At 40.3% G+C, this 23178-nt stretch overlaps 1 protein-coding gene across 8 annotated transcripts in view; it reads left to right on the plus strand.

Annotated features, from left to right (window-relative positions):
• Window positions 1-856: 856 nt before the first annotated feature.
• The window catches only part of GAS2 (growth arrest specific 2), an 89362-nt gene continuing 67040 nt past the window's right edge, over window positions 857-23178 (plus strand). The window contains exons 1-4 of one of the 8 annotated variants that reach the window (XM_030948662.1): window positions 1060-1217; window positions 1361-1434; window positions 11538-11697; window positions 19364-19488. In XM_030948662.1, the coding sequence (XP_030804522.1) occupies window positions 11556-11697; window positions 19364-19488 (267 nt within the window). In that variant the 5' untranslated portion in view covers window positions 1060-1217; window positions 1361-1434; window positions 11538-11555. The other 7 variants (XM_030948668.1, XM_030948665.1, XM_030948667.1 and 4 more) reach the window with 7 other exon arrangements.

Here is a 23178-nt window from a genome sequence, read left to right on the forward strand (position 1 = left end):
TGCTCAAGGGTAGGAAATCGGTGTCAGAGAGGAAAAAAAAAAAAAAAAAAAAAAGGGGGGGGATAAATGAGGGGGAGGGAGAAGTGTAAAAAAACCCCCAAATAACAAACCAAAACCAACACCAACCACGAACAAAAAAAACCAAAAACAACCAAACCAAAAAAACCCCTAAAAAACCTAAAACAACAACAACAAAACAAACAGACAAAAACCCAACCCAAACAAACAAAACCAAAGCCGGGTTTCCCAAAGAGAGCATCGAGCTGAGCGGATGAGGAGAGGCAGCGCGGCTGCTGCCAGCCCGCTCCGCTGCGCTCGGGGGACTGCTGCGGCTGCGGGGGGGCGAGAGGGGCAGCGAGTGCGGCCCCGTAGCCCTGCCCGGGCCAGGGGGGAGCCCTGCCTGCTTCCCCCGGGCCAACTGGGGAGCCCTGCCTGCTTTCCTGCCCGGGCCAAGGGGGGAGCCCTGCCTGCTTCCCCCGGGCCAACTGGGGAGCCCTGCCTGCTTTCCTGCCCGGGCCAGGGGGGGAGCCCTGCCTGCTTTCCTGCCCGGGCCAGGGGGGGAGCCCTGCCTGCTTCCCCCGGGCCAAGGGGAGCCCTGCCTGCTTTCCTGCCCGGGCCAGGGGGGGAGCCCTGCCTGCTTCCCCCGGGCCAAGGGGGGAGCCCTGGCTGCTTCTCCTCAGCCCAAGGGGGAGCCCGGTCTGTTTCCCCTCAGCCGAGGGGGGTGCCCTGCCTGCCTGCCCGGGCCAAGGGGGGAGCCCTGTCTGTTTCCCCTCAGCCCAAGGAGGAGCCCTGCCTTCCTGCCCCCAGCCGAGGTAGGAGCCCCCTGGCAAGGGGGGAGCCCTGCCTGCCTGCCGGGCCAAGGGGGGAGCCCTGCCTGCTTCCCCTCAGCCGAGGGGGGAGCCCTGCCTGTTTCCCCTCAGCCCAAGGAGGAGCCCTGCCTTCCTGCCCCCAGCCGAGGTAGGAGCCCCCTGGCAAGGGGGGAGCCCTGCCTGCCTGCCGGGCCAAGGGGGGAGCCCTGCCTGCTTCCCCTCAGCCGAGGTGGGAGCCCTGCCTGTTTCCCCTCAGCCGAGGTGGGAGCCCTGCCTGCTTCCCCTCAGCCGAGGTGGGAGCCCTGCCTTCCCGCCCGCCCCAGCCCAGGCGAGAGCCCTGCCTGCCGGCTCCCCCCTCCCTCCCTCCCTGCCAAGGTGGGATCTCTGCCTGCCTGCCTCCCTGCCAAGGTGGGATCTCGTCCTGCCCTGCCTGCCTCCCTGCCAAGGTGGGATCTCTGCCTGCCCTGCGGCAGGCTCGCTGTCAGCCTTGCGGCGGGGCTCTCCGCGCGGGCTCCTTTAAATTGAGGGCGTTTCGTGTGTCTCGCCGGCAGCTCTCGGGTTTAAGGAGAAAGGGGCCAGAGCGAAGCGGGAAGGTGATCTTTGCCCGGCGGTTCTTCGGTGGGGAGTAGGTGCTTTTGTTTCCTTGTTCCCCATCCCAGGGAGGCCGCGGGGGTACGTGGGGGAGCAGCAGGGCTGGGCGGCGGGCACGGTGGGGGCGGCTGCTGCCGCTGGCTGCTGGTGGGGTTCGCGGGGCTTTGGTGAGGGTTTTTTCCCTCCCGCTCTCTACCGTGGGAGTTTGAAAGCATGGCGGAGGCGGAATGAGAGCGTGCGTGGGTGTGTGGCGGCGGTCCACGCGTGGCTCTCCCGGGGCTCACCGCCGTGAGGATGCGGGTTGCTGGCGGCCTGCCCTGGGCATCCCGCGGAGGGCCGGGGGCTGCGGCGGGTTTGCTTGGTCCTGCCCCCGAGGGGCAGACCTGGGAGCAGCGCTTCCAGCACTCATGGCAAAGCCATTAGCTCAGCCCGGCTGCGGAGGGGCCCCGAGGAGGACAAACGCATCGGACTCCGCGGCGGGTGAGAGCGGGGCGGGCAAGGAGGGATGGGGGGTGGCTCTTACTCACTGTGCGCTCACCCCTGGCCCCAACCTCTGGTTTATCTTTATGGCTTCTCGCGGCAGCCCTGGGGTGCTGGTGGTGCGAGAGGAGGAGGGCGGGTTTGTGCGGGGCTGCGGCAGCGGCGGGCGGAGGCGGCCGAGCCCCGCCAGGCGCTCCCGGCCCCTCCGCCGCTCCCCGAGAGAGAGAACCGGACCCTTCTTGTGCCAAAAGCCGCCCTTGCTTAGCCCAGGGCTCTTGGTTTCCTCTTCAGGCTCTGGATTCAAATCTCCGAGGACGGAGTTTCGCTTTTAAGAAGGATCTGTTTCTTCACTAACGTTCTAGGTGTAAGCAATGAAGGTTGCTGTTATCCGGGATTGCTGTGTGCATCCCGGTGCAATGGTGACATCTGCACGCTGTTTTTTCGCTAACGTTCTAGGTGTAAGGAGTGAAGGTTGCTGTTATCCGGGATTGCTGTGTGCATCCCCGTGCAATGGTGACATCTGCACGCTGTGTTTCTTCACTAACGTTCTAGGTGTGAGCAATGAAGGTTGCTGTTATCCGGGATTCCTGTGTGCAGCCCGGTGCAGTGGTGACATCTGAGCCTGCTGGCTCTGCACGCTCCTGGGGGACTGCAGCTCCTGGGACAGGAGGATGGATGCATTGCAGGCTCCCCAGTGCAATTTCAACATACTTCTGACGTTACTCTGCAATGAAAAATGAACGAATTATTATTGGTTTTCCACGTGCATTATGTATTTTTTGTTTCGTTGCAAAGTGGATGCTGTGCCAAGTGTAACAGTTTGATGAGGGTTTTGTGACGTGGATTGGGATTTAATAGGAAGTTTCTAAATAGGACATTCCTGAATTCATACTGTATGGTGCCGTGAGCCATCTATCAGGATTATACTGCCCTTGTTGGAACCATGGTCAAACTTATATGAAGGTGGTGAAGTGCTGAAGAGTCAATACTATCCTCAAGTTCTAGTTGCCACTTACTTTATCCTGCTGACTTATTTGGTCACTTTATTTATTTTACCTACAGTCTTATTTAAATTGGCACACTGACTATGCACAGTACCTCTTCAACTCCACTTTACACCTCTCAGTTAAACTTAACACTAATTTCAGGCCAGGATTTAGAAATGGAACATCATAACTAAAAGCAAAGCTGATGATTGGAAGTCAGCTTGTAGTGCTGTCTGCATGGTGTCCTTACAGCAAAAGACACTTCTACCCCTTGTGAGATGTGAAATGTCAGTTTAAATATGTATTTTATTTTCTAACTGGTGGAGGTTGAAACTTTTGTACTAATTTTTAATGGCTATTTTGCTTAGACAATCAGGAAAACATATAGTAAGAGCCATGCAAAGAGGAATCAACTTCAGAGGTTTTGGACAGTGTTAGGAATCAGGCTCAGTTTCCAGAAGCTATAATTTTATGAGCAAGTAGATATTGAATGTTCCTAAAGTTTTGCTTTAGGAGCATTCAATTTGTCTGTGTGAGAAAGGCTTTCTGCTTTCCTCTTGGTAAGGGAGACATTATCAAGGCAATAAAATTGTTTCTACTAGGCATAGTCCTGAGAATGTCTAGGCTTCCAATGATTAGAACAGATTTTAAAGTGCAGTTAACTTTGTTTTGGTCTGGCCTCAGACCAAGGGCCTTACAGGTATAAAGTATTGGTGAGCGGCTGTGCCAGGCTGTCCATCCTCCCCTCAAAGTGCTGCACACACTCATAATGGGTATTCATAATGTAAAGGACAAAGGCTTCTCGTGATTAAAACTTGCTCTATCAGTGTAGATCACATTTTGATGCAAGCCATGAAAAATTCTAATTGATTAATGAGTTTCAGATGGTGGTTCCCCTTCAGTGCCCCTCCCCCCGCTCCTAATGTACAGTGTGTTCCAAGTTAATCTGGGAAAACTCAGAAACCTTGGGCCAAATTGGTTGTGGTATAGTTTATAAGGATAATAAAATATCTAGAAAAATTAAATTTCCTCATAAAGATATGGTGCTGCATTTGTCAGCTTATGTTTTATCTGCTTGTTTATAGTAGTGGGCAAAGTTAAGATTACATGTAAGGTACCTGTATGATAATGCAGATAAGAATGATCTGTTGTTTCTTATAGAAGGGAAAGCTCTGCAAATAGCTCTTGAAGAGACAATATGCAACGTAGTAGCAGAATGACTTTAAAAATGATTGTGTTTGCTTTTATGTATGTAAAAGGGCAAAAGGAGAGTGATTACTCTTCTGTAGTAAACTGGAAATTGAAGGTGATAAAGACTGACTAAGTAAAGTGGCAACTCTCTGGGTTTTTTCTTACTGTTTCTTTTAGTCCATTTTTAGCATTTCAAGAAAAGGAGCTTTCACAGTTTCATTTGGGAAAGTCATTCCACTGTCTAGCAGATCTCACCACGGGGAACAGTTTCCTGACATTAAAAAATGAAAAGTTTTTAGTTATTTTTGTGGCTCTCAAAGGAAGGCATTCATATATCTTTTTTTTCCCCCTCTTTCTGCATGTATGTGGGTATACACACATATGTATATATATATATGTGGAAAAACAAGAGCAACCTTTAGTCTGTGAACTGATATTATACTCTCCAAATCTGAAAAATATGTCAACACTGAGACAGGAAAACTGAAGTAAGTTTTAAAATGTGAATGTACTTATCCTTGTTTCTGCCATGTCTATAAAACTGGCACTTGATGATGTGAAGGTGGTGATTGCAATATGGGTCCCAAATTGTGGGCAGCTTCATTTCTACTTGCACAATTATGCATTTTGTTCTGCAGCCCAGTCTGTTTATGAACACTGAATCTTACCCCTTTTTTGCACTCAGCTTGCTGTTGCAGTTAGTGAATGATGCATGCAGTCCATTTAAACTCTAGTAAAATTTCAAAAGTTCTGTTCTTTTCCATCTGCTTGAGGTGATTAGAGCTAGCAGGGAGATCCAGCAGAGACCCTTGCCAGATACACTCATGAGCTCTGTTCTGGGTTTTGATCCTGCGTCTCCTCTCCTTCCAGGCTGGCTGTTTTCCAGTAGCATTACCTTCTCTCGGAGACAGCAGGAGATTGTCTGTATTTATGGCTGATACCCCTCTGTCAAAGCCAATGTACAGGCTAGTGCTCAAGTTCCTTCAGAGAAAACCTTGCTGACCTTGTCTAAGTTGTGTCTGTTTCCTCTATCACTGACAGTGAAGCAGTTGCACAGTTGTGTGCTTGATGTTTAGTTTCTTCCACAACTGGTGGCTATTGTGCTTCCTCAGTCATGTTATAACAGATTTCATTGCACAAGCTCAAAGCCTGCCTATTTAATCCTGATCAGATTTATGAAAAAGAGTCTTTGAACCCAGGGTCTGAGGCAGAGTTATGACATCTTCTGTTCCAGTTGTTCCAGCTTTGCAGAGCAGCTGGGCCACTGAGCTGGCATACGTGCAGATGTTCAGTCCTGGATAGCTCTGCTTTGGCTGCCAGCTGCACAGAGCCAGTCACTGACCTTGCCTGCTGGGCAAGAGTGCCTGGGGGGCCAAACCTGATGTCTGTCACAGTGTCCCTGTCAGCTCTTACGTCAGCTCTGCTGCAAAGGTACATCATGTAGCACCTTTGCATTAGAGGTGATTTGATTGGTCACTGTAGGGAGTTCTGCATTTGCTTTATGATGGATTTTTTCCCCTTCATAGACACTTTTAACTTTTTATTGTTTTCTAACTGAATACAAAGAAAAATGCTTGCTTCACTGGATACTTCCACTTCTATGCTAATTCTTAAGTCATAAAGATCAAGTGACTCAGCAAGACTTCTTCATTCCTGACCTGGAAGGATTGTATGTGGGAGCAAGCTGCAAGAAATGGTTCAAGCCCCTTTTTGTTTGAGAATTAATGCACATTTAATTGGGAACCAGGTTGAAGTGACAGTGAAACTCATATGGTGCAAAAAGCACTGCATAGCCAGCAGCTACTCAGTGTAAGCACGCATATATGCTGGAACTGGATGGGTAATTTGGGGTAAAAACTTATTGGTTTACACGATTATCTAGCAGGCTGGAGCACATGTATTTTCTTTGTATGTATATCTATGCATACATGCAAGCTTTTATGTATATACATTTTTTCCTCCCCTTTTATACTTGGTTCAAGAAAATAATCACAAATTTACAGGTAAGGAGGGTGGTTGGAATAGGAAAGGGAATTGAATCTGGGGATCTGCAACTGAGTGCTTCATTGTGCATCCAGTTTTACTTTCTGGGTTAAACAGTCTTTGCCTCCTGTGTGTTTTGAGTACAGTATATCATTCTTGATTCCTTTTTTCCTACCCGTTAATCCCAACAAAAGCCAGTAGAAACACAGAAGATCACTTGTTTGATTCTCATTGCTTTCACCTGATGATCACTGATAACAATCATCAGATAGTGTAAGGTTACACTGCTGGCAAAATACAAGCAATGAACTGCAATAAACAGATAACTAAATGCACTACTGTAAAGCAAAATAAAAACTTCACTGTTCAGTAGGACCAAGCAGAGAGAAACAAGACCTTTTAGAGTGTTGAATCTGATACACATTTCTGAGTGTACTGTAAACCATCCCACACTGAATTCTTCATCTAGACAATGAGGCTAAGAATTTGAGACATCATCCTCTCCTAGAGAGAGGCTGAAAAAAGGGTTGTGCTACATAAATATGAACTGTAACAAAACAGGATGAAAAGTAGTCAAAGACTGTTCCTCATCTACATTCTGAATAGTAGAGGGAAGCACTTGCTTTAAAGCATTTAGAGGTGAGTTTTGAAAATGCTTGTGCTTATCACGTCAGCCTCACCAGTTTACAGGGAAATGTAACATTCTATAAAATATTTGTCATGTTCGTGTTGGCTAGTTTTAAACAGCTGTATATGTGGTGACTTGATGTTGCTGTTAGAAAATAGGGAGATTAGGAAACCCAATATTTTTTGGCTCCTTGGTTCATACCTTGTCTGCCAAAAGGAAGAGGATGAAATAGTTGTTGGGGCCAGAGACTTACCTCAGCTGTGCTGATGTATCCTTAAAAGCTGCTGTCCACCTCTGATGAAAGTTAGTCCATCCTTCTGACCAGATTCCTCACTGAGACATTGTCAACAAACTTTTCTTCAGTTCATTAAAATATAAATATATTAAGACATTTTAAGGAAGAGATTTGAAGGTATCTGAGTGATGAAACAAGGGCCTGGCCTTCACCACAGGGAGAATCTTCAAACAGATCTTGAAGAGCTCAGTACTCCACTGCTGTCACTTTCACAGAACTCTCACATTTTGGCTTCTTCATGGATCCCAGCTACTGTGTGATGAAGTTCTAATAAGTACAATTGATGAAGTAGATGAACTATTTATTGAAACTTGGGTACTTCAGTACTGAAGTATTGTGAAGGCTTAAATTGAATTTAACAGGTTCAGTAGCAATCAGTGTTTTCATGAAAGATAATTCAGAGCTGGAAAGTTTCTGGTGCTTGCAGTTTGATAACTGATCTCCAGTATAACTTGTAGAGTTTGTGACAGGAGATACTCTGCTCCTTGGAAGCTGAGTTTTAATTTTTTAATAATTAATTTTGAAAGTCCAAGGTAGGAATTTTGTGGATTTTACTGAAGTGTAGGGCAGTTTTTCAGAAAAGTAGTGGAGAAGTGAAAAATTCAGTGGTTTTTTTGACATGAAATCAAAGAAAATTTACACAGAGGTGAGGTTGGCTTGTATGTGATTTATCTGTGATTCTTCAGGCTCTTCATCAGTATTAACTTTCTCATTCCTTAGTCCTCACTTTGCATGCCCACTTCACAAATTAGTGCATACATTATTTTCATTCAGGGCTACTATTTCAAGCAGACCTAGTCCCAGTATAGAGATGCATTAATCATTTTCACCTTCCAGAGTGAAAATGATTAATGCATCTCTATTTCTCTATATCTATCTCATTTTCACCTTCATTTTGTCACCTGTCTGTCTGGCTTTTGTTATCTTTCCAGTTTCTCATTCTGAGGATGTGTCATATGAAAACCACCTTAAACTCAGAATACCCTTCCTGTCCCTCTTTTTTCTTCTTACTTACCAGAGTTACTAAGAGACTAAAGCACCCTTGCATCCTCCAAAATCTATCTTCTCACACTTTTCTTCCCTGAATGAGTCTCAGAAGTTTCTTTGGACTTTACACAGCCTGATTACTGAGTTAGGACAGTATGAAATATACTCAAAGACAGTGCTGTATTTTAGAGACAAACTGAAATAACATCGCTATTCCCCCATTTCTCTGTAATGCAGTTATACTCTGCATTTCCACAGAAACAGGCCTGAAGTGTGAATAGACTGCAGTGCTTCTTCCACAGACTCTTGTGGAAACCCAGACTGCTTCCATGTAGCTGTTTAAGAAGCCTTCCTTCTGTTTTATCTTGTCTTAAAGCGATGTAGCTTTGAGACCCTAGAATTCCTTCACCCCTTCAGCAGCCTGTGTTGTGCCTGGATGACTGTCAGCCATATCATAATGCTGGGGATTAATTAACCCATAATTAGCCCCAGGTTTCCATAGAGCACTTCATATCCATGGTCCTGGAAGTGATGAGGTGGGGTGAAAGAAAAGGGTATTGCCTCTTGTTTTCTTCTTGGCACAACCCAGCTCAATGTGTGTGTGCCAATTTTTACCCTTATAGCAGGGCAGACCCTATGTGGAGTTTCATGATTAATATTGCTCTGAGCATCCCTGAAATATAAAATAACAATACATTTGGGTTGGAAGGCACCTCCAAGTGTCATCCAGTCTAACTCCCTCCACAAAGCATGTATGAAATGTGAAATTCTTCCCAGGGAAGAGGTGCAGGGTCTAACTGGTTCTTTTAGTGAAACAGTTCTGCTTTTTCTGTTGTATTTTTTCAATTTGTATGTAAAGAAAAACAAATTGCAGGATTTTCCCAAATGAATAAGAACCTTTTTTTTTTTTTTTGCATTTTACCACTGTCATTGCAATGGTAATTCAAGAGAAAAAACTTATTTACTTATTTCACTTCTGGCTCTCTGTATCAGTGGAGGTTATAGGCCCCAGAAAGTGGTCAAAATTATTTGAAGTCTCTTTCTGGAAAGCAAGTATGTGATAGATCCTTGATCTTTCCCCTATAATCTTTGATGACAACTGGTGTCAGTTATCTGTCTTGCCTCTGTTTCTATCCAAAATTACTTGAAAGAGTAATTTATGTGATTCTGACTAATGTAGAGAAACTTTAAATATGTTGTCATTGAAATTCCTTAGCTGTTGGTAGCTTCTAGTCTGAATCAATCTATTTTGAGAGTGCCAGTCCAGATGATTGATTTTTGCAGAGTTAACAGTCCAAGTCTTTTCCCTCCCCTCCCTTGCAGCCTGCCCTAAATGAACAGGTATGATTTGAATTTAATTCACCAGGAAGCCATAAATCCAAGCTGACATTTTTACAAAGTCAGTTTCACAACAGGGCTGTACATGAGTTAAGCACTTTAATCTGCTTTAAAATCCTCTGCCTTCAAGGAAACTTTGATACATAAAGATTTTTTTTTTTGTTAGAAAAATGTAAAATCTACTCATAATTCAGAAATATATGTTTATAGAAGAGAATATTTTTATGTATGTTTTTGCTTCTCCCCCACTGAAAAAAAGTTGTCTAATTTCAATAAGAAGTATATTTGTAATGAAAGCTGTGCCTATCTCAAGGGCAAGCTAAACTTCAGGACTTGGGGTGAAGTACTGTCAAAAAGAGCTTATGCAGACCTTTTTGCAAACATGGAGTTTAGTTACACAGAGTAGGTTAAAAATGCTGAAGTATTTTAATACAAGTATTAAGATATCCCAAATACCATTTCATACATTAGGAAAAGTCAGTTACAGCACAATTTTATGGAAAGGCAATTTAATTTTTTTTTTTACATTTAGTAAATATTGTCTCTTTCGGCGTAGAAATTGGTTTCAGTATTTTTGTTATTCAGGCCACAATGGATAGTATAATAAATTGTTCTTTTTTCTGCTGTTGTTTTTAAGGTCACAAATATCTCTTACCTGGTGTGAAAGGTATGCAAAGGACAGTGGGAGAGTGTTTGCAGGTTCAGAAATTGAAGGCAGTTGACATGTCTTACTACAATTAGTGTGGAGAATTGGCAAAGGACTCTTCCTCATGGGTCTCACAGTCAGTTAACGTCTGTCTAGTGCCACCTGTACAACACCTTGTGTGGTGATGCTTGAGGGTCCCCAGGACGAGGGAAGAAATGAGAATCTTGACTCCATGTTTCAGAAGGCTGATTTATTATTTTATGATATATATTATAATAAAAGAAAATTATTTTTTAAAGTATACTAAAGAAAGATAAAGGAGACATCAGAAAGCTAGAAAGGAATGAATAATAAAATCTCGTGACAGACTCAGAGAGTCCAACACAGCTGGCTGTGATTTGCCATTAATTAAAAACTATTCACATGGAACCAATCAAAGATGAACCTGTTGGTAAACCATCTCCAGACCACATTCCACAGCCATCAAATAATTATTGTTTACATTTTGTTTCTGAGGCCTCAGCTTCTCAGGAGAAAAATCCTAGCGAAAGGATTTTCATAAAATATGTCAGTGACACCCTTGTGTCTGCTGGTTGGTGTAGGCTACAGCCTACCAGGCAAGGAAGTATTTCAGCTCCCTGCTACAATCACTACAAGGTTCTTTCAGAGAGGGAAAAATAACCTTTCACACTTCTGCCCCAGGTGGAGAACTAGCCCTTGAGACACAGAGATAGGTCCAGCAGTGGCTCCTGTGACTGACAATGCTTAGTACATCATGTGTTCAAAATTAGTTGTCTTACCTGGAAAGTTTCAGTAAGTCATCACTGAAGCAGAGGAGAATTTTGGAAGTGGCAAGTGTGAGTGACCAACGCTAGCTGTTCTGCTGCTTTCTGAAGAAATAATGCTATTGAGTCAATATATTTGGTGTAGTTTTTTCTTTAATAATTTTGAAGCTGAATAGGCTGTTTCCATTTGGTTTCAGCATTTTTTACTTGTTAATAAGTTTGCTGTAGGAGTGCAATTTGGTTGTTGCCATGTTTTTCCTGGGAATGGTCCAAAAATCTCTGAAGCTCTCCAGTTAATCTGAATTGGTATTGAGTATTGGGTCAGGCACCATAGTGAGTTGTTAGCTTTGTGCAAAATGTTTATTTTGTTTTAATAATTCCTTGCAGAACATTTTGTTGTGTTGGCAACATGTAGCTTGGTGAGTACAAATGAAGTTAACATTTATCTGTATGATTTAATCACTTACAAAAAAATCCATTAACAAAACAAAGTTTTGGTCACTGGTGTGTGTGACCATGTGTTAGATCCACCTCTGTTTGTCTGATGTCTGATTTCTTGGGTACATGATTACTGTTGTCATGATTGAATCACAGAATGGTTCAGGTTGGATGGGACCTTAAAGACAGGGACACCTTCCACTAGCCCAGGGTGCTCAAAAACCCGTCCAGCATGGCCTTGAACACTTCCAGAGATGGGCATTATATTCTGGTTGGGATGATTTTCTACAATTCTAAAAATGGAGCACGTGAGACTTTAATTGGTATAACGAAGAACTTTTTTTCTTTTCTTTTTTCTTTTTACATAATTTTGTGAGCAGGGGACAAGAGGATAAGCCATGTGTACTGCCCTGAGCCCGAAGGCACGAGGGCCTGGCCTCTCCGACATGCACCAGTACAGTCAGTGGCTTGCCAGCAGACACGAGGCCAACTTGCTGCCAATGAAGGAGGATTTGGCCCTCTGGCTCACAAACCTACTGGGTAAGGTACAACAAGATGGAATGCACATACTGGGCAGTGTGAGAGCTCCTTGCACTGTTAGCTGGGAATTCAGATTTCTTTCTGTTTCAAAAACAAAGTTATGATTACATAGCTACCATCATATAACACAAATATTAGCAAGGTCAGAAAACTGATGAGTCATTTGCCCCCATTGTGTTTGTGAGTTGCATAACTGAATATTATACATTCTGTGTTTAGTTTGCTTTCAAATTTCCTTGTAATTCTTTTTTTTTTTTGCATGTATTTTCTGTACCTATACCACTAAGATGAATGATACTAATTGCTGCTTTCACCTATGTCTTCCATTTTTATTGATAGGCCTCCTGAAGAGTATGGTGTAGTGACAGTCTTGAGCAGGAGGAACCATTTAATAGCTCTTCTCTGACCAAGTGGTCAAGTAATTATAATTGCTGCCCAAGGCAATGCATGCTGAGACTTGTGGTAGCATGTGCATAGAGGGGTTTGATCTAGCTTAGCTGGGACCTGGAGATTTACTGATGTGCATCTTGGTTTGTGAAGACAAAGCTTGCTGTTGTCAGAAGAGGATGCAAACCAAAATTGAGGGAAAAAAATCAGGTACATAAGAAAAAGAGCAAATGAGATTGTCCCTGGCAGGAAGGAAAGAGATGTGCAAATTATTCAAGAAGGTGGAATTTAGAAATTATGAGCTAGGAAATAGCATGTTGTTTCTGAGAACACTCTGGTAAAAATATCTTTTATGTGATCTCTGTAAATACAGAGGATATTACCAAAGAAATAGATTACTTCAAGAATACCTCATCCTAAGGGAGACATGCCAGTAATTCCTCTCATTAAATAAAGAGAGGAAAAATATTTCAGAAGCTATATTTACATTATTATATTTTTAGTTGATGGAATTTTGGAAGAAAAATGGTGTGCATGATTTTGGAGGATTTATTTAGTTTTTAAAAAAATTCTCTGAAAATCTGTTCTGGTGAGACATGGGCCGTGTCTTGTCATGGCAAATGCTGTAGTTAAACCATCTCAGTGATATCATACAGTAACAGAGTATATCCAGTGTCTTTCATCAACACATTCTATATTGCTCTATTTCCCTTTTTTTAAGAGAAAGAAAAGGAAATATCACTTATGACAGATGTGATCAATAAGCACAATGTCAATAGAACACCATATTTTGCAGGTAGACAATACCTATTTTTGAGTTGAGTTATGAATCCACAACTGCAAAAGTGGCAGGTGTTTTAAATTATTTATTTGTATGGCACTTCCATTTAAATTAATGTGTTTTGAATATAAAATTGTCTGTGCAAAACCAGAACAAAATTCAGCACTTTTCATTCCAATTATCAAAAGACAGTAATCCAAGTGTGTTTTTTGAATTGGAAGTAGCACATTCAATTATGGATTCAATATATTGTTTAAATGTTTTGAACAATGAAGTTTTAGTGATCCACTCTAAAACAAATAGAAGATTGCTTGCAGTTTGTAACAGAGTTCTCCCAGTGGTAAGTTGAGGAATGAGGTCACTCTTTGAGCAAGAAAGCAGCAACCAGCAGGAGGTTCCGAAATGCCAACTGTAATTAAATATCTGATTTTTCATATGGACACCAAGTTCTGTGCTGCAGAACTAAATGGGCACAACCTTCTTTTAATTAAGCACCGTATACAGTTCATTTGCTTAATGCATTCCCCCACACCTTCTTGCCCCAAGCTCTCCTTTTCTCAGAGTTTGTGCTGATGAATTGAAATTATAGTGTTTTGTTAGAGTGCTTTGAATTCCTATGTAGACATTGTTATTCAAATTAATAGTTCAATCAAATTAAAATTCACATTCAAAATAAATGAGGTGTGAATTAAAATAATTATTATTCATAAGAGTATATTAACTCAGAATTCAAATTTTGTTTAATTACTGCATAATTTGGGTAAACTTTAAATGGAGAAGGTATGTGTGAGGATGCTGCTGTGCAGTAAAATAGAAATGAATATACAACATGCATTTTTCAGCATCCAAAAGGATAGAAGAATATGGAAGGCTTTTTTTGTTTGTTTTGGGTTTTTTCCTGTCTACGTGGAAGAAATAATGTATTTTGAGTTAATGGTCAGTAAATCTTGACATGCATGGATGTGCAAGTAGCAGGGAGCAGATAATACTGTGTGTATCCACATCCTGGCTTGCTCTGCCTGTATCTTCTGTGGCTACATTGTAAGTGGCCTTATTGCAGTTTTCATGCAATAAGATTTCTCAATTCATAAAGGAAATTAATATGCATTTCGTTTAATTTTTGCTGCTTTGTTTCACTTATATTTTTGTCATTCATCTGTACTGGGGCTCAACAAGGACACATAATATTTTCAAAGAAATATAGGTTAAAAAAAATAGTATTTTAGGCAAATACAGAGCTGAAGCTCTTTGAGGTAGTTTGATCAAGGGATGGTTTTTTAGGAGATTTTTGTGGAGAGACAGTTATGTTCTATGCAGTGTTACTGGAAGGTGGAATGGTGATGGTTTTGCAGCAACAGAGCCTGATGTGGGTTCAAAACCAAGCTGGAAAACATTATTGGGATATTGCACTTTATAATATGAATGAAGTGTTTTGATACCAGATAGAAAGTAGGAATAGCTAGAATTTGACCTTACCCAATTGGTAAATTAGAGAAGTGAGATACATGGTGCGGCTGGAAAATAACATTGGAAGAACTTTTAATCCTGAGACTTTGCATATTTAATTTAGCATGGACATTGTTGTGAGGGTTTTTGTTTAGTAATCACTAGTACTTTTGTGTACACTTTGCTAATTATTTTTTGGAACCATGTCAGAGAAACTCAGAGCTTCTGAGAGGACAGTTCATCTTTACAGCTGCATTGCTGAATAGATTTTAGCTGTCTATACTCTGGGGGCTGGAAAAAGGACATTGCAGATGAAATCCATGTGTCAGATAGGATTAACTCATATGATATTGTACATTAGAGCATTTCCAAAGTGGGACATGTCAGTGTTGTGGTTTGTCTGCTGGAAAGGAAGATTGTAGCCATGGATGTTGTGTCTCCTGCCCTTGCTTCTCTCTGTTGAGCTTTGGTGTTTCAGTCAAGAGTGGCAGTGACAAAGCTCATGAGATGTGTTAATCTATCTGACTTGCAAGTCATAATGATCTCTGAGCCTTGTTTCTATTAGGTATAGAGCTAATGAAGCATTTGGGAATGCTTTCACTTCTGACAAACTCCAAATTTGGTAGATTGTACATATACTTTAGTAGAATGTTCTCGTGGACGCTGAAAAGTTCTATTCCACCCTGAGCAAGCTGCATATGGGAATTAGCACACTTGGGCCACAGAACTCTTGTAGTAGAGGTAAAATGGCAATCTGAAAGATTTGCTTGTCTGCTTTACTCTCTAGTATTGTTTTGTTTTCTTCTGTGTGTCTGCAGAAGCAGAATGGCTGACAAGAGGAGGAGAGGACCTTTCCAGCCTGTAGTTTAGGACACGTACAGAGAGATGGTTTCCCTGTTTCCTCTTTGGCTGTTTTGTGGACCTCTAATTTTTTTCCCCATTCCCAGAGTTTATTTACAAGCTGCAGAGGGTTATATTGTCTTTTTATTCCATCCAGCTTAATTTAGCATGTGGGACTGACTACACCTCAAGCATATGTCAGGTTCCAAGGTTTCAGTCCTGAGCCCTCTTAACAGAAGAGGGCTTCAGAAGCTCATAGGTGGGAGGCTAGGGAATGCAAGATGCTGAGAAACTGGACATGTAAACATTGAACATTGTTTGATGCATGTAAAAGTTGCTTGGGTGCAAAAGTGAAGGAGGCTTGGAGGAAAGGAAGAGAGGTGGGGATGTTAGGAGAGGCATCAAGTTGAAGAAAAGGCTAAGTATTTATAAGGTTGAAGGTGGTGTACAGTTTGAAGTTGGAGAATGGTGAGTCTTTTGCAAAAAAACTGTCTTTCTTTGATTCTGAATTAAATCTGTGTCAGCTTAGTATTCTTGCTCACCTTGTTGCCTAAGAGCATTCTGTAACAGAATGTGTATTTTCAACATCAGTTTGTTCAGATCGATCCAGTGGGAAATACAGGTTTCAATTGTCTGAATATCCAAGATATTCACAGTACTGATACCTCCAGTGATTCTACTGGCACTGGTATAGTTTCTTACTTGATTGAGTTGCTTTATAATTTTCTTTATTATCAGCATGCCTTTGGAATTTTTTATATGTCCTGTTTCAAGTAAGTAGCAATGTCTCAATGCTTTCAAAATTATTTCTCCTACTGTCAACTATTGTAGGGAACAGAGCAGTCTTGTCAGAAAAAAAACCAGTTTTGTATATGCGTAGTCATTGGCCTTGGTTTTCTTTATTTTTATCACATTTTGTTTTCTTGTGTTTATGTGCCATGTGAAGTGAGAGGGTCAGGAGCAATTGTTTCAGTAGGGCCTCAGTATTGTAGATGTTTTGGAGATTCACTTAAGTAAAATATTTCTATTTGTAAACTACTGGTTTTGTGTTACTACACAAAATATACAATTAAAATAATCCATCAGTAAGTCGTGAGGCTGGAGTCAGTCTTGCCCTGTAGTTATTACCCCAAGTGTGATAGAGGAATTGACTAGATTTGGGTATCTGAGTCTTTAAGTCCATCTCTTCTTCTGAAGGCTCTGCATGTCTGAGACCTGTAAGGAAAACTTTATCCTCTTTATCTTGTGGTCACACACCCAAGGCATGAACTCTCTTCCATTATTTTTTCATGGACCTCCAGTCTGGTTTTATGAGGTCCCCCAGGACTGGGTGACCTTACAGATAGTTGCTCACAGTTTGCAAGTGGTTCAGATGCAGCTGTTTAACTTTTTGAGGGGACTTTTTCTGGTGGTTGTGGTAAAAGAGAGGGTAGGCAGCCCTTGAGAGGTTTCTGAAAGCTTTCGTATTCCTGGATTTTCTTCTCATACTTGCAGTGTTGTTTTTTTTATTATACTTAATGTTATTACCATTCTATAAAAACATTGCAACTGCTTTCTGGTAATTATAGGGGGAATTGTACATTTTTAATGGAGTTTGATGTTTTTTCCATACAAATACATGAAGCAATTTTTTTTTCCTCAGGTTATGAACATTACTCTTACTTGAGTCAATACATTTCTACTGTTAAATATGTCAGCGTGTCTGTTTCAGCAAAGAAATGCCACCTTATGAAGCCATAAAATACAGTGAACTGAAAGCTGACACCTAATATACTTTTCATTGGAGACAGATGTTCAATGCAAAACTCATTCTTTCAGATTTCATAAAGGCAAATAGAACTCAAATAATCCAGTTTAGTGTGCAATATGCAGTGACCAAACTGCTAATGCAATTCAGCACTTAAAATAATATAAATATATTGTTCAATAGCAGAAGAAGATAACCAAATTTTTTTATATCTTTGTAAAAAGAAAATATTGTTAAAGAATTTTTAAGGGTTTTATAACATTATATTATTATGAAATGATGCATCTGTATATCATAGGACAGAAGAGATGTAGAATGTGGGGGTGGTTTGTGTTTGTGGAAAAATTGTGTTGCAAAACAAAAATTTGTGGTCTGTTAAAGATACTTGAAATAAAATTTTTAGAAGAGAAGGAGTATATTATAAAAGTAATACTCAAGCAACTCCTGAAGCATAGTTATTTTTAAAATTTATCTTTCTAGTGGCTTTAGAGCATTTTATAAAAATGCTGATGGGGCAAATGGGAAAATATGTAGGCTAGAATGATGGCAAAGTCTTTTGAGATGGTGAACTGTTCAGTTTTTTTATGTCTGGGCTATTATAGTTTCATTCCTGGCTTCATTTAATCTGGAGATATGGCAAAAATAATATCAGTTAGGCATAAGCTAACTCTGCATGTCTGCAGTGCTGCTATTGCTCCTTTGCCTGGAGAAGTCATTTATGCATACAGGAGCTATAAAGTGGGCTACATGGCAAATAGAATCAAGTGGGAATAAAACAGGGAAAATCTTCATGTTAAAAAGATATTTCTGAAGTTAAGTGTTTTATTAAAAAAAACAAGTTTAGCTTCAATGAAAAACAGAAGAGTGCTGTATCTGAAGATGGTTTGCTGCAACAATCTTTATCGTTTTTATCTTAACCTACCAAACTGAAAGGACTCACATTTTGGGTTTTGCCCAAAAATGCTAAAGTATCTCAAAGTTTTCAGACAAGGGCCTAGAGAAGTCAGCTTTCCTATAGCATTTTTTAAAACCTTACTGCTTTATAATGCTGCTATCTTCAGTATTGTGACATGGAGTATCAGGTTACAATGTATCAGCAAGAAGTTCAGTACTAATGCATATACTTCATTTTTGTTACTTTTGAATGTTATTTTTCCCCCTCTCTTCTTAGCAAAAAGATACAGGAAAGCTTTACTTTTCCTATTTTGTTTGACAAAAAATTGCAGTGAACCTGTTCTAAACAAATTAATCTTTCCAGTTTCCAGACATCTCATGGAAGCAGGAGTGGGCGTGGATGGGATGAGGAACCAGTCTCACTTCAGTTTTTAAATATTATTTTTTTTTTTTGGCACATTAGACTATTGTTGCTAATGCATGCTATGTAACAGCCTATGAAAAACGAGTTAGTAGTGTTATTTCCTGAATGGCATATTTAAATACTGGAGGGAAAAAAATGCTGTCATAATTGGAAGAACAAGAATTATTCCTTGATGTTCTCTTGATATGAGTCGAAGTTAAAAGGGCTGAAAAATACAGCAGCTCATCAACATAGTGTCCAAAGTAAAGGGAAATTTTTCAGTAGGAATGTGAAAATGAAAAACCTTCAATAGGAAATAGGAATATTTTTACTGAAGGTTATGTTAAGATCCTGGAAGTTTAGTCTTGCATGGTAAATAACTCCCTTCCCATCTGGGGTCAGCATGCAATCTCCTCATGGCATATGTGATCCCCTCTTCCAGGGGGATGTGATTTCATTGTTATGTAAGCTTGTCTGGCCTGCTGTAGAAGAGGGGACAGTTCCTGGCAGCTGAAGTAATGCCATATAGTCTGATATGAGAATGGATATAGTTTAAAAGCAGGGCATTTTAAGTTTGTTCTTTTAGTGAAAATTTTGATCTGTGTGGCAAGTAGAGGTAAAACGTGAAATTTTACTCTCCGTTATTTTGTTATGTACCTAACTTTACTTCTGGAAAAGAACATTCATAGGAGCATTGCAGTCACTGTCTTCTCTACTTGAAGGATTAAGAATCTACTAAAAATATACCACCCTTTCCTTTCTGACATGGTTTTCTACTTCTGTTACAAATCAACTCTTAGCAATTCATGCTATAACTGCCCACGCACACTGGTGTAAACCATTTTCCTGCTGTACTCTCTCTTTTAAAACGTTATGTTCAAAGCACTGGATCTTCATAAGTAAAGTGAAATACATGGGGTTGGATATGCTAGAACTATTTTTCAAATATCACATGCCTTCCCAAAGAAAGCATGGGTTTTTTCCCATAATTTGCTGTATATCTACCAGTAAAGTAGTATTGAGGTTATTCATAAAATATTCAAAGTAACGCAAGTTTTTCAGTTAAAGCTTTTTTCAGTTGTTTTTTTTTTTAATGTATCTTTTTACATGAATGCAGTCTATACCATTGCATGCTTTCTGCCATGTTAACTTTCTGTTTGATGTTCAGGTAGAGAAATAACAGCAGAAACCTTTATGGAGAAATTGGATAATGGTGCCTTGCTTTGCCGGTTAGCTGAGACCCTGCAGGAGAAATTTAAAGAAAACAGCTTTGATGCAATCAAGACTGTCAAAGTAAGTGTTGGTCAACACTCTAGCATTTAATATCAGCATCTGATGTATCCCACCATTTTGGTAATGAGGGTTTTTTTGAACACTTAAGAGGTTTATATGTGGAGATTCTGCAGATGGATGGGGAGGAAATTGCTCTGTGTAGAAAAATTACAATATGAAATTGATGGAAATAATGTTTATTGGGTACTTATTTAAGTATATATGCAAAGCAGTTACTCAAAAAGTACTTGTAATATGTGGAGAATAAGAATAAACCAGACCTAGCAGCGGGATGTGGTAGGCAATAGTGAAAATATGATCCTTGTATTTATTTTCAAGGGGAATATTAAGTAGCTGTGGGAGGTGTCTTCTCCTCTAAGAACAGCTCTAGGGAGACCAATAATAAAACTCTATAGTTAGTTTTGGTGCCTTGAGTTTAAAGATCCTGTTGGTGTACTGGGAGGGGTTTCAGTAAAGAGTTGAAGGAATTGTATGGAAAATGTGAAACTTAAAAGATACTTAGGAGTTTTGGAAGGATCCATTTATGGACTTGTTTGAACACAACCTTGCTTTAATTTAAACTATTCTCATGGGACAATCTTACTGGGAAACATTCAGGAGTGCAGCAAGTTCATTTCTTGAAGAAGTAGAATTAAATGGTTGACACATTAAAACATTCAGTGTGAAACTGTTCTTATATTTTTGGTTGCATTCAGGTACATCTTCCTTGAAAGCTAAAACAGGCAAATAAAGAACAGGTAAAAAAAAGGCTAAGAACAGAAATCACATAATGCAATTTCTATTCTTGATGTTTCATAACTTGTCTGTAGCAGAAATTGGGGCATGGCATAAATTTTATCAGCTGGTCTGAGAACTGACAGTCTTGTGTCAGTTGCGCCTGTGTAAGTTGTTTTTCTTGGTTCCAAGTTCACAATTGTTGTTGTAGAAGAAATTGTCTGTCATATTTCCTAGTTCAAATTGTAATCAGGTCTTCTTTAGTAGAAGTATTGGGTGGCTTTTGAGTTCCTCTTCATAATATGGTCTGGCTTGTCTTCACATAAGTGTCATGGTAGTTTTCAAGTGAGAAAACACATAGGGCAGTCTTTTTAATTGAGCCTAGGGACTAGCTAGGCAGAAGGAAGAGTTACTTGTACTGTTTTTTGTGTTCTAAGTCACATTAGAAGGCAATTAGACATTTGCAGTCCCATATGTGGTCATTATTTAGATTTGTTGGCCTTGATTTATCAGGCTGGTACAACTGGCAATGCATTTAAAGGGAAAAAATCTACCTACCTCACTGCTATTTTCTCAATGTATGTTATTTCATACTTAGAATTCAAAGAAATGGCAGAATAATAGATTTGTATCAGTGTATACTATTAGGGAGCTATTAATCCTTTCAGATTTCAATTCTCTGTATAGCACTCTTGGGCAATAGGACTAGTCTTCATGGTGAGAAATCTGACTTTGTGGTTCCAAGAACATTTATGAGGAGATAATGCTGTATGAAATTTAGCATAGAAAGGATTCCACAGTCCTCCCCTGAATCATCTTTATGCATTTCATCAATAGTAGATGTGGAATTTTGAAGCCATTTGACCCTTGCTCTGCACAGGATAACAGAAATGTGTTCTTTCACCAAGGCGCCCTGATGGCTTCCCTGGCAGCTGGGAGAAGCCACTGATTTCTATCGAGTTCAGCCTCTGTCAAAATAGATAACTAACTTTTCTAACCATATATGTAGCTTTGATTTTTTTTTTAGATAGAAGCAGCTATATAATGATATAAAATGAGCCAGATCATTTTTGAAGGATCAGTTTGCTTGCTGCACCAGCTTGCATCTGAGTGAGGAAGTCATGATAAGGATATGGTTAATGGAGGAGTGTGTATAATCTTAACTAAGGCCTTCCACAAGCTTGAAGATCTGGTCTGGTTTCATAAGCAAAGTTTTACCTTCTATGTGAACTTGTTCCTATAGAAAAGTTTCGTATAATATTTTGGGTTTAGTTTTGTCGTAAAGAAAGATGATATATCCTGCTCTGATTGATATGTACTACTGATCATGAATTCATTGTGTAGCTCTTTAGGGCTGTCTGGCCAGTTTAGCAACAATAGCAACAGATTTAAGAAGGCATTAAAAGCTAATATTACATGCACTGACTCATCTGTTTTTCGCCATAATTCCATAAGTTCATATTGCAGTACTCTACAAAATAGCAGAGGTTAAATCCTACTGCTTCTGGTTTAATAGCTTGTGCAATAAGTTTCAAGTCCATGTCAGTTTTGCAGTTTGTTTGTTAACTAAACTTCATCATTCCCTTTCTTATTAGTGAGCATTGACCTTCCTTCAGATTTCAGGAATCCCCTAGGCCAGCATCAGCTATTTTGAGTGTGGAGTAAATTGGGAAAACAGATGTCAAAAAAGTTCCCAAAATATTGTGTTTTCCAAATCTGGAAGGAAGATTGTCATGTTGATATCAATAGTTCCTTTATTTGTCATGTGGAAACACTTGTGGATACTGGGGACATTTTCAAAATACTTAGGAAATTACTGCTAATGTGACTTTGGGGATAGGGCTTTAAGAGACTGAAAAGGAGATTAAATGGATTTTGATGAAGAAGTAGTCTTCTTTCCTTAAGAGTCAGAGGCAGGCAAAAAAGGCATAACTTTTTATGCATGAAGGAAATAATGGAGTTGCTTGTCATGAGTGATTGGATAGGTTAGGATGCTTGAGTGTGGAAAAAGGGGCATGTGATGGAACTGGCAAAATCAGGAATGGTGTGGTAATTGGTCAGTTTCTATACAAAAACTATGGGACATTGAATGAAACTGGTGGAAGCTAAACAAGAAAAAGGGAGACCTTGTTTACATACAAATTGGAAAATTCTTCTCAAGGTGTCACCATGATATTTTCTGAAAAATCCCTTTGCCAGGATTTTTTCTCCTGAGAAAACTGAGACGCCTCAGAAAAGAATGAAAACAATAATTATCTCATTGCTGCTCCCGTGTTTGCTGCTTTGGAATGTGGCTTGGACATTGTTTAGCAACAGGTGAATGTTTCATTGGTTCCATGTGAATTGTTTTAAATTAATGACCAATCATGGTCCAGCTGTGTCAGACTCTGAGTCTGTCACGAATTTTTATTATTTATTCTTTTCTAGACTTCTGATGTATCCTTTCTCTTTCTTCAGTATAGTTTTAGTGTAGCATTCATTAATATAATATAATAAAATAATAAATCAGCCTTCTGAGAACTTGGAGTCAAAATTCTCATCTCTCACCTCGTCCTGGGGACCCTCACAAACACCATGGCAAGGAGTGTTTAAATTGAATAAATTTAAAAGTAAATACTGAATAAGGTATTGGAAGAGAGCTCTTTTGGAAGGCTGAATACACAGAAACCTCACCCAGAGGAGGAAGTCCCTATAGCTGAAAAGTATTAGAACTTGAGAAAGCATAAGTGTCACTCATAGGTTCTGTGTGTTATTGTTTCCTGGGGATGAATACCCTGCTGGCTGTGCCAGTGGACAAAAGGTTATCTATCACAAGAGTCAAACTTCAAAGAAATTATTTTGAATTATATTTGGATTTTTTATTTCTGTAGAAAGCCTTTTTAGGACTGAATCTCCGCATCTAAAAATACCACCTGAGCCAAAGTCCACTTTGATATTTGTTTTTCAGGAGGGTGATGTGGAATCTAGAGCACAGGA

Source organism: Camarhynchus parvulus, chromosome 5 (genome assembly GCF_901933205.1).
Source record: "Camarhynchus parvulus chromosome 5, STF_HiC, whole genome shotgun sequence".
Classification (NCBI taxonomy): Eukaryota; Metazoa; Chordata; class Aves; order Passeriformes; family Thraupidae; genus Camarhynchus; species Camarhynchus parvulus.